Raw genomic sequence first — 14,109 nt, 5'->3', positions numbered from 1 at the left:
ATATCCTCTGAGTGGACCCTTCAAGGATAATATATCCTAAGTCAAGGCAACTAATCAAGAAGAGTCACATTTCAATTACTACTCATCAACAGCCCCACCTACGAGGGACCAGTCCTTCCCCTTTATCTCCTCCAATTTTCTCTCTGCTCCCTCCTTTCCTGGCTTGTCCATCCCCTTCTCCTCCCTTGCTCCGTGATAGTTTTTCTCCCTTCCTGGTCTCCAGAAAACTGCCCTCTCCACTTCTTTCACCTCTTCCCCTCTCTGCCCTCTGTAGTGTAAGGAGGTATGGTAAATGCCATGTCCTTTCTTTCCCTTAGTGCAGTGCGGGTTGCCAGTGCAGGAGATGAGCTCCCAGTAGACAGCTTTGTCTTTGCTGAGCACTCTGACTCACAGTGCAGAGTCATTCCCCACGAACTGGCAACCTGTGAAAACTCCCCTTTTGGCAGCCCTCACTGCAGGTGAGTTTCTAACCAAAGGAGCAAATCAAAGCGCAGAGACACGTAATCAAGATACAAGGTACCCTGCTCCGTTGTGCGCAGCCATCGACCGCTGGTTACTCTACTTACTCACTGTTTTTTTTTTTCTTTGATTTTTCATTTTCCATCATCTGCCTGCTCACAACCATGGACCACAAGTACTGTCAAATATAAAAAGGTGTCTGCATCATTTGTGCAATATTGTTGCATACTTATTTGCCCCCGCCATCTCTGTCTTCCCCGTTTGACCATTATCTCAAATATAGTGTGGTTGAGGGTGATACAAACCAGCAGTCAGACCAGAGCCAAAGTCCCGAGAAAGAAGTCCCATCCACTCCAGGCCATGTGATGCTGGAACATCAGCAGCAGGAGCTAGAGGAACTACCGGATTTGGATTTGGAAGACAACACTTCACATGCTCAAGAACAGCAGGTCAGCAGCCGGTGGCATTCCAAATGCCGTATGAGTATATGCTAGATTTACTGGATATATAAATGTGAATTGCCTTATTTGAAGTTTTTTTGATATGTGAGGGGAAATGTCAGCACTGATGTACAAATAGTAGAACCTGTGTTTCATTAGACTTTTTGATAAGATTGTGCATGATCATGTCATCGTTGTTACTTCTTATTGTCCGAATCAATTGTGTATCGGCATATATTCAATTCATGTAACAGACAGACAGTTTATAACAAATCAGTCTCTTGGTTACAAGTCAATACGGTTTTTTATGTTTCCATCACTAGAACCTGGCTTTACGCGTAAAAAATTTGCACCTAATGTTTAGTACCGTTTACATGTAACACTAGACTGTATGCTGTTTAGACTTGGTCACATCAACTGTCTATATCATCATTATATTTGCTGTTGCTTTGACCCCCCCCCCAAAAAAATGCCATTCAGCAAACCATTTAATAATTTATCAGCTATATCAGTTTGCCAGTTTTAAATCTATAAATTGAATTTTATTACAGTTCTAAAACTATAAAGTTGTTATTATGACTGCATACAATTGCAGCATCATATAGGTAAACACAGTAGAGCAGTGGTTAGCACCTTCACCTAACTGTGAGAAAGCTCTTTGTTTGATTGCGACTTGGACCTTTCTGTGTAGACTTCGTATGTTCTGTGTTTGTTTGCATAGTTTTATTGCAATTTCTCCCTCGTTTTCTCTAGCAGTTCTAGTCCTTTAGGTTAGAAGGTAATCTTCATAACTTTTAAGAATGTTAATATTTTACAGTCATTGTCTTTTCATTCATACCCCTGCAGTTATGTCCTTCAGATTTTAGTCCCGCATACACAGTGCATCCTCTCACTTGCTGACTTTATTGTCATTTGCATTGATGATATTCACTGTGCATAGCTGCATTATCAAAGGGGAAAATGTTCCTAGAGGCAAATGCTGAGTTAACCTCCTTTTAAGATGCTTTTTCCAAGGTTGCTGGACAATTAAAATAAAAATATTCAGTGATATATATTTAATATTCATTTGTATGGTGTGCTTTGCCTATTCGGTTGTGATCTGGTGACTAATTTCAGTGCTGCTAGCAAAGACTTTCGTTAACGGTTTGGTTGTTTACATAATAGCCTGTCTGAGTTGGTGCATTTTTTAGGCTCAGACCTTCTAGCGAGGTCCAAAAGATTGCTTATGTAATTCATCAAACTGTTAATCACAGCTCAGTGCACCTCAATGCCTGAGTGGACAGTGGCTCGCTGACTAATGTAACCAGCAATGGGAGCCTTCTGATCCCTGTAGAGCATGCAGTGTCCCATAGTGATTGTGTTGACCCCAGATATAAAACATTTTGGTCATATTTTGCAACATCAGATAATCACCTCTATGCATTACATTTCTGAATGTTGATAGTCAAGGGATTAAATACAGCTCAGGTACCTTTCTGTTTGTGTGATACATGTGTTTGTGTTTTAGGAAGGAGACTCAAATGTTGGCATAGAGACTGATCCCTCGGTGCCCAGCAAAGAGGATATCCCAACCTTTGATGAATGGAAAAAACAAGTCATGGAGGTCGAAAAGGAGAAAAGTAGAGTGAATTTCATTTTTGCACATACACACAAATGTAAAATAAGATGTCACGCTGACAATTAAGTATACTTTTGCTGTAAGCTCAGGTCCAAGCAACCCCATTTAAGGTATTTTAAGATAAAACATGTAGATGTTGATTTCATTATGTTACAGTTTTAAGAATCTGTAGCAGACCCTATGGAGATAACCCAAGACATTCCCATCTCATTCTTAGTCGGCTTCTTGTCTTGTCTTCTATCGTTCCTTTTTCTGCTAGCGAATGCTCTGTATTTTGTCAACCACTTTCTGTCACTTCCTTACTCAAGTTTTATTTGCCCCCCCCCCCCCCCCTTCTCTCTCCTCATTGCATGCCATGTGCAGTCAATCACCAGCAAAGCATGCTCTCATGTGTATTGCGTAACATCTCAACTTGTTCTTCGGCAATGCCAAGGACCAGCTTTTTTTCCCTCGAATGGTAAAATGCTTTTTTTTTCAGGTCAGTCCCTCCATACCTCAACCAGCAGCCACCCCAGTCCAGTAAAGAAGGCCCAGAAAAACTTCAAGAATAACTATGCCTCAGTAGAATGTGGTGCCAAGATACTCTCTGCCAACAGTGAGGCCAAGGTTGGACACAAACATTCTTTTTAGACTGCAGACATTAACTAAGCTGTAACACTCTGAGAAATTCACAGTCATTATCTTAAAGGTTGTATCATTATATGGTTTGGTGTCAAGTAGTTTGAATTTTGCCAGTTTCTGATCTGTTAAATTGAGGAAGGAAGACAGCTTAAGTAATAGTGAAAACCATGACTAATCAGATATGGATTAAATATTTTGAAAGTTATGGGGTTCTATCATTTCTTTTGATGGTAATTCCATATGGGTAGATAAAAAGCTCTAATGTTTTTATTGTAAATATACTTTTCATTGCAATAAGAAAAGGTTAACTAAACTATTTTCCTGCCTGCGTATTAGATATGTGTATAAGTTACTCAATTTTATGAAGACTTGATATACTAGCCATTTAATCTTTACATTGGATTACAAAGTTCCCCACTTCGGAGTATGTGTATAAATAATCTATTAAATAATATTGTACATCCTCAAGCCTCGCTAAATGCTTTTAAATGAATACAATATATTTTTTATCACAGGTGTTACTTGGGCCAGTCCTCTTGATAAAGATCAAAGATCTTTTGATTTCACTAGGACTTTCTTGTTATACAAAGTTAATGAAATTCTCACATTTACCAGAGTCATGCTTATGCTTCCACTCTTGTTGTACCAGAGCACCTCAGCTATTCTCATGGAGAATATGGACCTTTACATGCTCAACCCTTGCAGCAACAAAATCTGGTGAGTCCTCAAACACACACTGTCATACCAGTACACTCACAGTGTCAATGGTGTAAATTGGTCAGTTTATAACAAAATTAGAATATATTTTCAATCAACAGAAAGGCTTCGGTTTATTAATTTGTTTGGAAGCAGATGATAAAATGAACCCTAGGTTTAACCAGTTTGTTCCTAAACCTTCTGTTTCTTTTTAGGTTTGTGATAGAGCTGTGTGAACCGATTCAAGTCAAGCAGCTGGACATTGCTAACTTTGAGCTCTTCTCCTCGACTCCTAAAGACTTTTTAGTATCTATTAGTGACCGGTATTGTACATCCCTTCTTTCTCTCCTGTGCACATAGAACTATATTAGTTGGCAGCACATTTGACAATCAAAGTGTACTTTCATACTTTCAACTTTTCCAGTCACAAGGCTTACAGTGGCCCAAAATCACAATGCTTGCTATCAAAGTTTTTCCATGTAATTACATGAAAATATTTTATTCATTGGCAAAAAGAAGTGAATACACATACCTAAGTTATTTTGCTGATAAAAGATTTCAATTTTTATTTTTTTGCAAGTTCTTCGGACCAAGTTGATGTAGTGGAACCTGGTCTTTTTTTTCCATTCTGTTTTTGATAATAATCAATTTCTTGCTTCACATCTCAGAAGTTCCTTTTTTTTGCCAAGGAAGGACAGACCTCAAGCGAGACCACAGTAGCATTTCAGCCTTTTTGTTTTTGTTCAGCAGCCTGTCAGAATCAAATGCTTTACCTTATTTACTCTATTTGCAGATATCCTACCAACAAGTGGGTAAAACTAGGTACTTTCCATGCCCGTGATGAGCGTATTGTGCAGAGCTTCCCATTGGATGAACAGCTTTATGCTAAATATATAAAGGTATTGTTTTTTTGTTCTTGTTTATATGATAATACATCCATGTCCTCAGGGGAAGAATGATAAACAGCACATTAATTCATAGTTATAAAAGAGTTCCTCCCAATGAATAAACCAAAATTTAAAGATTTTCATGTACAGGCTTAAAGCTATGGTTAAAACTCAGGAAACCCTCAAGTTAACCATGCTATCAGCAATCTCTGATGCCCCCTTACAACAGTAAATGAAATGGGACTATGCAATGGGAAAATTGTATTCTACTTGTAACTACAAGTGGGCAGGAGGACACTAAAATGTTATTGCTTACCTCTGCCAAGGTAACTTTCTATCAGGACTAGGATGACAAAAAATCTTGACCATATCTTCAAACTGCCTCACTGCTATATGAGTCTCGCGAGTTGTGGTGGGAAACTAGAAAAATGAATGTTGTCAGCACTCACCATTTTGGAAGTAAAAGTACATTATGTTGGTCATAGTATATAACAAGACTCTGAACGTCTAAAATGATTTCTTAATGATCGTTAATGACTTTTTCTGGCCAGCGTATTTCAGCGATAGAATTAACTCAGTGCGTTCCCAAATTACTTCTATCCGAACAGAGAGATGTCTAGATTAGCTTACAATTTAACTTTTTCACTATTATCTATGTTTAGTCTTTTGAAAATGATTTATTGACAGTATATTGCAAAAGTAAGGATGTTTCATAGTTTTGGCCTGCAGTCACTTCAATAATTTCAACCTACTTCAGGTATGGCCCCATCTCCTTGTGATGGGCTGCCTGAAGTATCTACCTCACACTAACACAGAGTATAAATTCATAAAAGCAATTCATGCCTTGACTGAGTGTAGACTAGCCACTATAGCCATTCAACAGGTATCATTCAAGGCTCACTGTACTTTTTCAGAGGACAATTAAGGCCATATTAGTAAATGTGTATGTGCTAAATCATAAGTTAAATTTTTTTGAACTGTCACTCTTGCAACTTAAGCTTCAGTGATTTTAAGACATGATTGATTAATGCAGCTATTCTGATTTATTTTTTTTTCATCTTGCTGTTTATAGCATAGATAGAGTTTTGTCTAAAATTATCTGGTTTGGATGCCAGACAGATTTAAACAATGTAAAACTCTTGTTCAGTTTCCTGTCTATGCCTGTGTCTTAGTTTATTTCTTCTTAACTGATCAGTAGACTCTGCTCTCTATCAGCTGTTGCAGAAATCTGACCTGCAGTATATCAGCATTGTGTTTTTCTTGTGAGCACCAAATTACAAACAGATGCCTGACTTGCTTTTAGCTTGAAAAAGTCTTTACTGATTTCCTTTTCTTGTTTTATTTTTCTCTCCTGTCCTTTTCCTGTCTTTCTCTCGCATCAGATGTTCATCAAGTACATAAAGGTTAGCACTCCTCAGTCTCAGGGGTTATTTTGCATGTTATTAACAATTCCACTTACATAGTCACACATTTTAATGGGTGCGCTGTAGTAAAAGGCACAACTTTCACCATCAATGCATGTACAAGTTATTGAACACCATGGCCACAAGCTACATGTCCAATAAATTTTTCCAAATTACTTGTCAGTCATTTATTTTTATGGGTTTGTGGTGGATTATGACTTTGGGGAGTTGGGCATACAGTAGAAACCTTATTGGATTGCGAGTGATTGTCATTGAGGGAATATCTATGCACAGATAGGTATTATTATTACTTTATTTATTATTTTTTTGTTCTTTCAGGTTGAACTCCTCTCCCACTTTGGATCAGAACACTTTTGTCCTCTCAGCCTCATCAGGTGGGACTGTCTAACTCTAATCCTGGCAAATAATACTCCATTATCACACCACAATGAATGCATCTTCATGCTGGCTCCGATTCCTGGGTCATTCAGCAGATGTTCCAAGGCAAATGCTGTTTGGAATTTTTGGCAAATCAAAAAAGATTGTTTTGAATACTGAACTTTGTGATGAAATGAGGTATGAGATAATCTAAGCATCCAGCTTGTGATTGTCATATGATATAGATGACACTTCCAAACACAGTATTTAAGCATCTTTGTAACAGTCATGTTTTACATGACTGGTTGAGCAGTTGTGAATAGAGCTGTCTTTCCTATTCATTATGTTAAAATCTCTGCTTGGTGATAACACCTAATTACGCAGTGTGTCTGTTTGGTTTTCATAGAGTGTTTGGAACCAGCATGGTGGAGGAATATGAGGAGATTGCTGATTCACAGTACCCATCAGAGAGACTAGAGTACTTGGATGAAGACTATGGTAAGATGGCGACGTGATGTTCAAATACCTCTTAAGATCATTTGCTAATCAAAAGATATATTAAATGTGTAAACATATTACCCCAACCAACCCTGTGCAGTTGTTAAGGTTCTGACCCTACCAACCCCGTGCAGTTGTAAAGGTTCTGACAAAGTTCTTTACAAGATATAAATTAATGAATAATGATTTTTTTTTTTTTTTTTAATTTCATTGTGTCCCCCAAATGTATTATTAGTGGTTGTTGTAGCTTGAGTCTTCATAATAATCATAAAAATTAAAATGTTCACTTTTATGGATAGATTGTGAAAAAAATACCTTAACGGAAACTAGTTTCTTCAACAAACTACTTATGGAAAAGGTAAAACATGTTGCTGTAGAATCTGTTGCTAGTGTAACAATCATTTACTTTTTAACCCTGAGGTTTTAGCATGTGACCTTTAACATGTGATATTTGCCTGTTTACATAAAAAAAAATTCTGTCTCCTCAGACTATCCTCCTGGCTATCAACCATCAGAGGACAAGGCCTCTAAAAATTTGCTTGGGACAGCAACAAGTATGAACATAATGCACACACTGATATTTACACAGAGACATGAGAGTAGATTGTCGGTAATAATGTACATTCTGAATACTGAGATCAACCTTGAGGTTTTGCCAAAACCTTAACGAGGTTTTAACTTAACCAGTCCAATGGGACCAAAACCGTTTTGGTCCCATTGGACTAGTTAAGCGCATGTTCCTTAATAAAACATAGTAATTTGAAAGACCAGAAGTAACAGTTTTAATGACAAAATTAAGCAGCTTTTATTAGGGGTTTTAAACCATGTAACTTTTGTTGAAATGTGTTTAGTGAACATAATATATTGTGTTATCTTGTCATTCACTCTCACAGTTTTAAAAAAATGTCGTAAATACTGATAAGTGTTGCTGTTTTGGGATGAATTTAATCATTCCCAAGTCTTAGGGGCTCAACTGGTACCATCATCCATTCAAGTGTAACACAATACTAGCCACTTAAGAGGCTTCATTAAATTTTTGCTTATACGCATTTATTCCTAGAGACAGTTTGCAATATGCCCTTAGTCTATCAATATGTGTCTGCTAAGGCAACTAGGGAAACATAGGCTGGAGTCTTGGATTACAGACATTTTCCTGCACCCACTAGTATCCTTTGCCTCTTGATTTAGCAACGAGAGGACTGGTGCTTAGCAAATATGCACAAGAAATGTGGAATGCTCAAACCACAAAACCATGAAAAATAACAAGTAACAAACTTTGTGAATGAGACCTCAAGGTATTTGGTAGGTGCTCAAAACAGCAAGAATGAAAATGTTTTGCATGCCCCACAAAATAAGTAGGTCTTTTGTGTATATTTTCTTTTTAGATGCCATTCTTAACATGGTAAACAACATTGCTGCCAATGTGCTGGGTGGAAAGCCAGAGCTCGAAGGTGGAGAAGAAACAGGAGGTAGTCCTAATAGACCTATTCCAGCCTGCATGAGTATTGTTTAAAACTTCCACCATCAGCATGATGACTGATAATTGTTTGTCTGTTTGTTTGTCATCGTATTTTACAGTGACATTGCACTGATTAGGGATTTAGACTGTACTTTGTCTATGTAGTAAATTATTTTGCAAGATAGATTGCATAGGTTGATATAAAGCTCAGTTGTATTATGAATTTCTTTGTAGGTATTTCTTAAAGTTCGACCCTGACATGTATGTATCTTTCTCTTCGAACAGCCACACTTTAATGCAGGATAAGCAAATACCTTGATCATTTACGGATCAGCTCGATCAAAAACCTTTTAGATCATCGGTTTCTAAAACTAGATCACTTTCCCTCCTCTGCCCATGCATAGTTTCAGTGTTCATTTATACATTTGCAGAGGGAGACAGACGTTTTCTAGACAGTTAGCTTGTAGTGTCCAATCAAGTTTTAGCAGATCTGGGGCTGCCTGTCATCAACTTTTTAGCAGAGAATCTGATATCCAGTAAGACTGTGGAGGGCATGTGGACAAAATTAAGAAAAAGTAAATCTGCAAAACAAAATATTTCACTCATTGATTAGTGTAACTGCCTGCTCATAAACCGAATACAACATTCTCTGGGGAGGTCCCAGCTCTTTTTTTACATTTTCTAAAAGAAATTAGATAGTTATTTAACCTTTTTTGATTCCATTTGTTCTCAAATGAACAGCCTTGCATAGTGTCTCTTACAGCTTTGTGAGCTTTACGATGGTCAAAACTAGTTTAGACTGGTTCTATGAAATATCTGATTTGTACGCCAATAAACTCTTGAGTCTTATCAAATTTTAATTGATTGTTATTTTTATCATATGCCAGGTAATGGAACAGCTGATGTCTCAAATGACCAGAAGGGTAGCAAAGACATCAGAACCAAACCAGCCAAGGTCCTTCCCAGCTCTTCTGCGTAAGTTCAATTTTAGACCAGTAAACCATTATCAGGAGAGGTGCATGTATACTATATATGTTTCCTTAAGGACTAGTAAACAAAGCAAAAACCCCAAAAGCTTAATTCTACTTTTTTTTAAGATCAAAAGCTTAAGGATGATATTGGTTAAGTTCTATGGAAATTAATATGATTCAAAATAAATACGTTTTCTTCAGATTGGAATCTGCAGAGCCAGAAGACACTGCAAGCCAAGAACACTCATATTTATCGAGTGACTCTGCCTCCGCTGCCCCCTCGTTATCTGAATCCCAAGAAGACAGGCAAATTGTCACTCTGGTCGAAGAAGAGGAGGAGGATGATGACGAAGAACCCAAACAGTCAACTGTTACACTGATGGAAGAGGATGTGGAGGAGGAAGAAGAGACGAGAGAGGAGAAGACCAAGTGGGATGCGGACAGGAATCATTGGGAGAGCCAGATGTACTGTCCTTTGTCTTCATTCTCAGCTCTGTCTCTTTCCTGCATGGCCACCCTGCCTGAGCTGCTGCATCGCTGGTGCTCTGCAAGGCTGGCCAAAGAGAGACTTCGCAGCTTAAGGCAGAGGCAGCTGAGCTCTCAAACACAAACAGAACCTGAGGTTAAGTCTTCTGCCCTCACAGACACACCTCCACATGTCCCTGACTCTATTCCCACAGTTCCACAACAAGCGCTCCCTTCCACTGAAGAAGCTTTAGAGCCTGATGCGCCTCTTACGGTTCAAATTGAACACAAAACCCCAAGTGAGGTCTACAACAAAAGTGCAGATCTTAATACTCAAACACCTGATGCACACACTCCAGAGCACAGCATCTTTCTAGAGCCTAGTAGAACATCAAGCATTCCCCCTCACAGTTTCTCAGATATTCACAGTTCCCTTACACGACCTACCCCCACCCATGAGGAGAAGCTGCTGCCTCCAGTCAAGGATGCAGCTCTGGATCCTGGGTCCACTTTACCCCACCAAGCAGTGTCTATCCCAGAGACACAGCAGGCCAGCAGTGCTACTCCTACTGAAACATTTAGCCCACCCTCACAGACTATAGCTTCTGAGATGGAATCCGGAGGGATTGTGCTTCCCACTGTCAAAGAACAGCCACATATCCAGCCGCTGCCTACTGCACCGAGGCCTGAAGACCTTGTACCCCCTCCCACGGAGCTGCCAGACGCTCTTCCACTGACTGCCACTCAAACGGACATTGTTAAGTCAGGGTCAGAAAGTGGAGACTCTCAGAGGCAAAATGTGCAGACTTTTCCGACTCATGAGGACCAGGTTGACCCACTCACACTAAATGGAGACTCCCAGCGAATTGAGGACATAGTGGATGAAGACCTATTAAACACTAATGGGAATGGCAACATCCACCGGACATCTACAGACTTCTATGCAGAGCTGCAGAATGGAGGAGATTACAACAATGGGGCAACGAATGGAAATGGCATGTTAGTGAATGGGGGAGCAGTGCACAGCTCCAGTCAAAAGGAGAGTGTGTTCATGAGGTTAAACAACAGAATCAAAGCACTGGAGATGAATATGAGTCTGTCCAGTAGATATCTGGAGGAGCTCAGCCAAAGGTGAATAAATACAATTCAGTGATATAATATACACTTCCAATCTTTTTGCTGAAGCTTTTTTAATGGAATTTGACTTGTTGTTTAGATACCGCAAACAGATGGAGGAAATGCAGAGAGCATTTAATAAAACCATCATCAAACTGCAGAACACTTCCCGCATTGCAGAGGAGCAGGTCAGTTTGTCTGAATTTACAGTAAAGAGCTCAAGGCACAGTTAAAAACATAAAAACATTAGTTTTCAAAAGGTGGTTGATAAGTCAAAATGATGCCTTGAAATATTTTCATTCACAGGATCAGAAGCAGACAGACTCAATCCAGATTCTGCAAAGTCAGTTGGAAAACGTCACTAAACTGATGATCAACCTCACTGTTACAGTCAGCCATCTACAGAGAGAGGTAGTGAAACTGGTGTTAATGGTCTCTCAATAATTTAAGCATCATCATCCTCTGCTTACATAAGATTGAATCTGTATGCACATATGTTCTTTACTTTTCCACTTCAGGTGTCTGACCGTCAGAGCTACCTGGTTGTGTCTTTGGTACTTTGTCTGTTTTTGGGCCTCCTGCTATGTCTCCAGTGCTGTCGCAGCTCCCCACCCGCTTCTAACCCCAACACAGCTGCCCTTCCTAAGAGCAACCACTACCCAAGCCCAAAGAGGTTTGTATTTCAGCAAACACACACAGCCTCCTGTCATGAATGAACAGGACATGTTAAGCATTTTAAAGGACTCTGTATTATTAATCTGCTATTCTTATGTGCCCTGTGCTTCTCAAGGGTATTTATTGGTTATATAATGCCTTTTTGCATTTCTTATTCCGAGCTGTAGGAATGGACATTTGTTGAAACTCACTATATAAATATTTTATTATCCTCCTCAGATGCTTCTCCTCTTATGATGATATGAGCATAAAGCGCAGGGTAACCTCACCGCTTGTTCGCTCAAAGTCATTCCACTTATGCTCCACTGAAGGTAATGCTGGCCATACCTCTACAATACATCTGTTGTTTCTCTCTCTGCCTTTGTCACTGAAACATGCCACAGTGTGATACTTAATTCAAGTCAGCACATTGCAAAGATCATAATATTCCCACAGAACCCTTCAAACTTGCTACATCAGTCCACTGCAGCTCTTTTTCCTTGCTTTTGTCTTCCTTCTCATCTAAGCCGGTTTGTCTGTCACATGGTGCTCGGCTTATTGGCTACCATCGCCGGTGTTGCCAGTGCCTCAAGCAAGCAAAACTAGTTCTCAGAGAGAGGCCTGTGCAAGCAATAAAACAATAAAGTCTTTGATCAATGAAACCTAAAACTCCCCTGCTGTTCATTATCCCTAGAGTGCGTGTGTGTGCGTGCGTGTGTGCGTGCGTGTGTGCATGTGGCCTTGTGTGTGTGTGTGTGTGTGTGTGTGTGTGTGTGTGTGTGTGTGTGTGTGTGTGTGTGTGCGCATGGGTCTGTTTGCCCTTGAGGATCAATGGCTGTCATTGCCATCTTGCATCCACATGCAGGCTTAAGGAGTTTAATAATAGTGCACAATGCTTTGCTCATTCATGGTGGATATTTGCAAGTAGTCCTCAATGAAAATTTGCTGTTCTATGAATTATGCTTAACATTTACATACTAAATTTCCCATCACCTGTGACTCAATGACTCTAACAACATGCGTTGTGACGCATATGATATGCTATTCCCTGCAGGCTTTAAGCCATGGGAAAATGAATATATTGCTGATGTGTATGAATTGAAACTACTTGCAAGAAGCGTCATGCTTGTTATGTGTATGTTTTCCTGTTTCCCATTCCATCATTAACCTGGCCCCTTTCTCCCCTCCTCAGTAGGTCCAGATGACTTGTACATTGTAGAACCTCTAAGGTTTTCTCCAGAGAAAAAGGTACAGTGTCTGTTCCATCTGCTGCTGTTTGCTGTGACAGCTGCCTTATATAAATGTGTTTCACGGTCACTCAGTCTGACTAGTAAGTGTTTTGCAGCAGTGATATGACTCAGTAATGCTGATTTTTTTTTTTTTTTTTTTTTTTTTTTAACATCAGTGACTCAGACAAATCAACCCGCAACAAATATCTTACATGTCTTTTAACTGTTTCTATACTGAAAACAGCTGTTTTCTATTCATTTTATTCACTATGCATTTAAGGTGCTGCATGAAAATATTTTGAAATGACACATCTCCAATGCCATCTCCCAGATGGTGGGAGAGGGCCTAACTTGTTTTTTCAAAAAAAAACAGATTGCAAAATAAAAAAATAAATAAATTAACAAAACATGCCAACCACACCTTAGTGACCAACCAAATTTTTCCTTTTATCTATTTAACAAATATCCATATTGACGTGATTCTTGTTTAGCCAGCAACTGAGATAGACAAACTTGTTTACATTGTCTTTGGCTCTGTGAGGGTTTGTCGCAAGCTGCAGGTTATGGTTACCAAAGTACCTACAGAGGAATCTGTTACCAATGTCTGCTTTGAGTCCATGTGGTATTCAAAGCTGAAAGTTCTTCAGTGAAACATAAGCTCCCTTCCTTTAGTGTGAAAACTACTCAGCTGGTTGATTGTCCCGTCTTGGAATTGTGGGATTCAGACTTCCCACTGAGAGGGCCACTAAATCAAAGTGGTTCTGACACCAGATAGTGTTGGAGCACCAATGGCCACTAGTGACACACCAATATAAGTTTTGATGTGAACATGCTGAAGGGTGAAACAGCATGTCTGGGACAGGAAGTGGATGGACAAATAAGGACTGTTCATACAGCCTGCCTGTGACTTTTTATTTTGCCACTGTTACACTTTGCTCTCCAATTAACCATGCATCATACAATGGAATAGAAGTATAGCTCTTCGGCCGCGTTCACAACATCAAAAGTATCCACAGATTCATCAAAACACAGACGCTGTTTAGTTTTCCTTTTGTTTACACCTATTGGCTGGGTTATGAATATTTTGTCAAGAAATCTGTTTTCTATATGCTTCCCTCACACAAAGCCCCTTATATCCTCTTAGTTTAGCCAATGTTATCTGACTCACATCGGGGTAAAACACATATTTACAGCACAATTTTCACACTTCATTGT

At 39.3% G+C, this 14,109-nt stretch overlaps 1 protein-coding gene across 4 annotated transcripts in view; it reads left to right on the top strand.

The window, feature by feature from the left end:
- Positions 1-14,109, top strand: part of suco (SUN domain containing ossification factor) — a 35,594-nt gene that overhangs the window by 18,494 nt on the left and 2,991 nt on the right. The window contains exons 5-23 of one of the 4 annotated variants that reach the window (XM_086162409.1): positions 318-458; positions 743-908; positions 2,407-2,518; positions 2,996-3,123; positions 3,788-3,855; positions 4,050-4,157; positions 4,628-4,733; positions 6,104-6,124; positions 6,464-6,519; positions 6,909-7,000; positions 7,489-7,554; positions 8,386-8,469; positions 9,347-9,434; positions 9,632-11,026; positions 11,112-11,199; positions 11,318-11,422; positions 11,530-11,684; positions 11,906-11,997; positions 12,858-12,913. In XM_086162409.1, coding sequence (XP_086018535.1) covers positions 318-458; positions 743-908; positions 2,407-2,518; positions 2,996-3,123; positions 3,788-3,855; positions 4,050-4,157; positions 4,628-4,733; positions 6,104-6,124; positions 6,464-6,519; positions 6,909-7,000; positions 7,489-7,554; positions 8,386-8,469; positions 9,347-9,434; positions 9,632-11,026; positions 11,112-11,199; positions 11,318-11,422; positions 11,530-11,684; positions 11,906-11,997; positions 12,858-12,913 — 3,127 coding nt within the window. The remainder of the gene's footprint in view (positions 1-317; positions 459-742; positions 909-2,406; positions 2,519-2,995; positions 3,124-3,787; positions 3,856-4,049; positions 4,158-4,627; positions 4,734-6,103; positions 6,125-6,463; positions 6,520-6,908; positions 7,001-7,488; positions 7,555-8,385; positions 8,470-9,346; positions 9,435-9,631; positions 11,027-11,111; positions 11,200-11,317; positions 11,423-11,529; positions 11,685-11,905; positions 11,998-12,857; positions 12,914-14,109) is intronic. The other 3 variants (XM_086162411.1, XM_086162410.1, XM_086162412.1) reach the window with 3 other exon arrangements.

This window comes from Fistularia commersonii, chromosome 16 (genome assembly GCF_037954325.1).
Source record: "Fistularia commersonii isolate RoL2024-O1a breed Wild chromosome 16, RoL_Fcom_v1.0, whole genome shotgun sequence".
In the NCBI taxonomy this organism is placed as follows: domain Eukaryota; kingdom Metazoa; phylum Chordata; class Actinopteri; order Syngnathiformes; family Fistulariidae; genus Fistularia; species Fistularia commersonii.
Note: the sequence above shows the minus strand (reverse complement) of the source record. Positions and strands in the feature narration are given on the sequence as shown.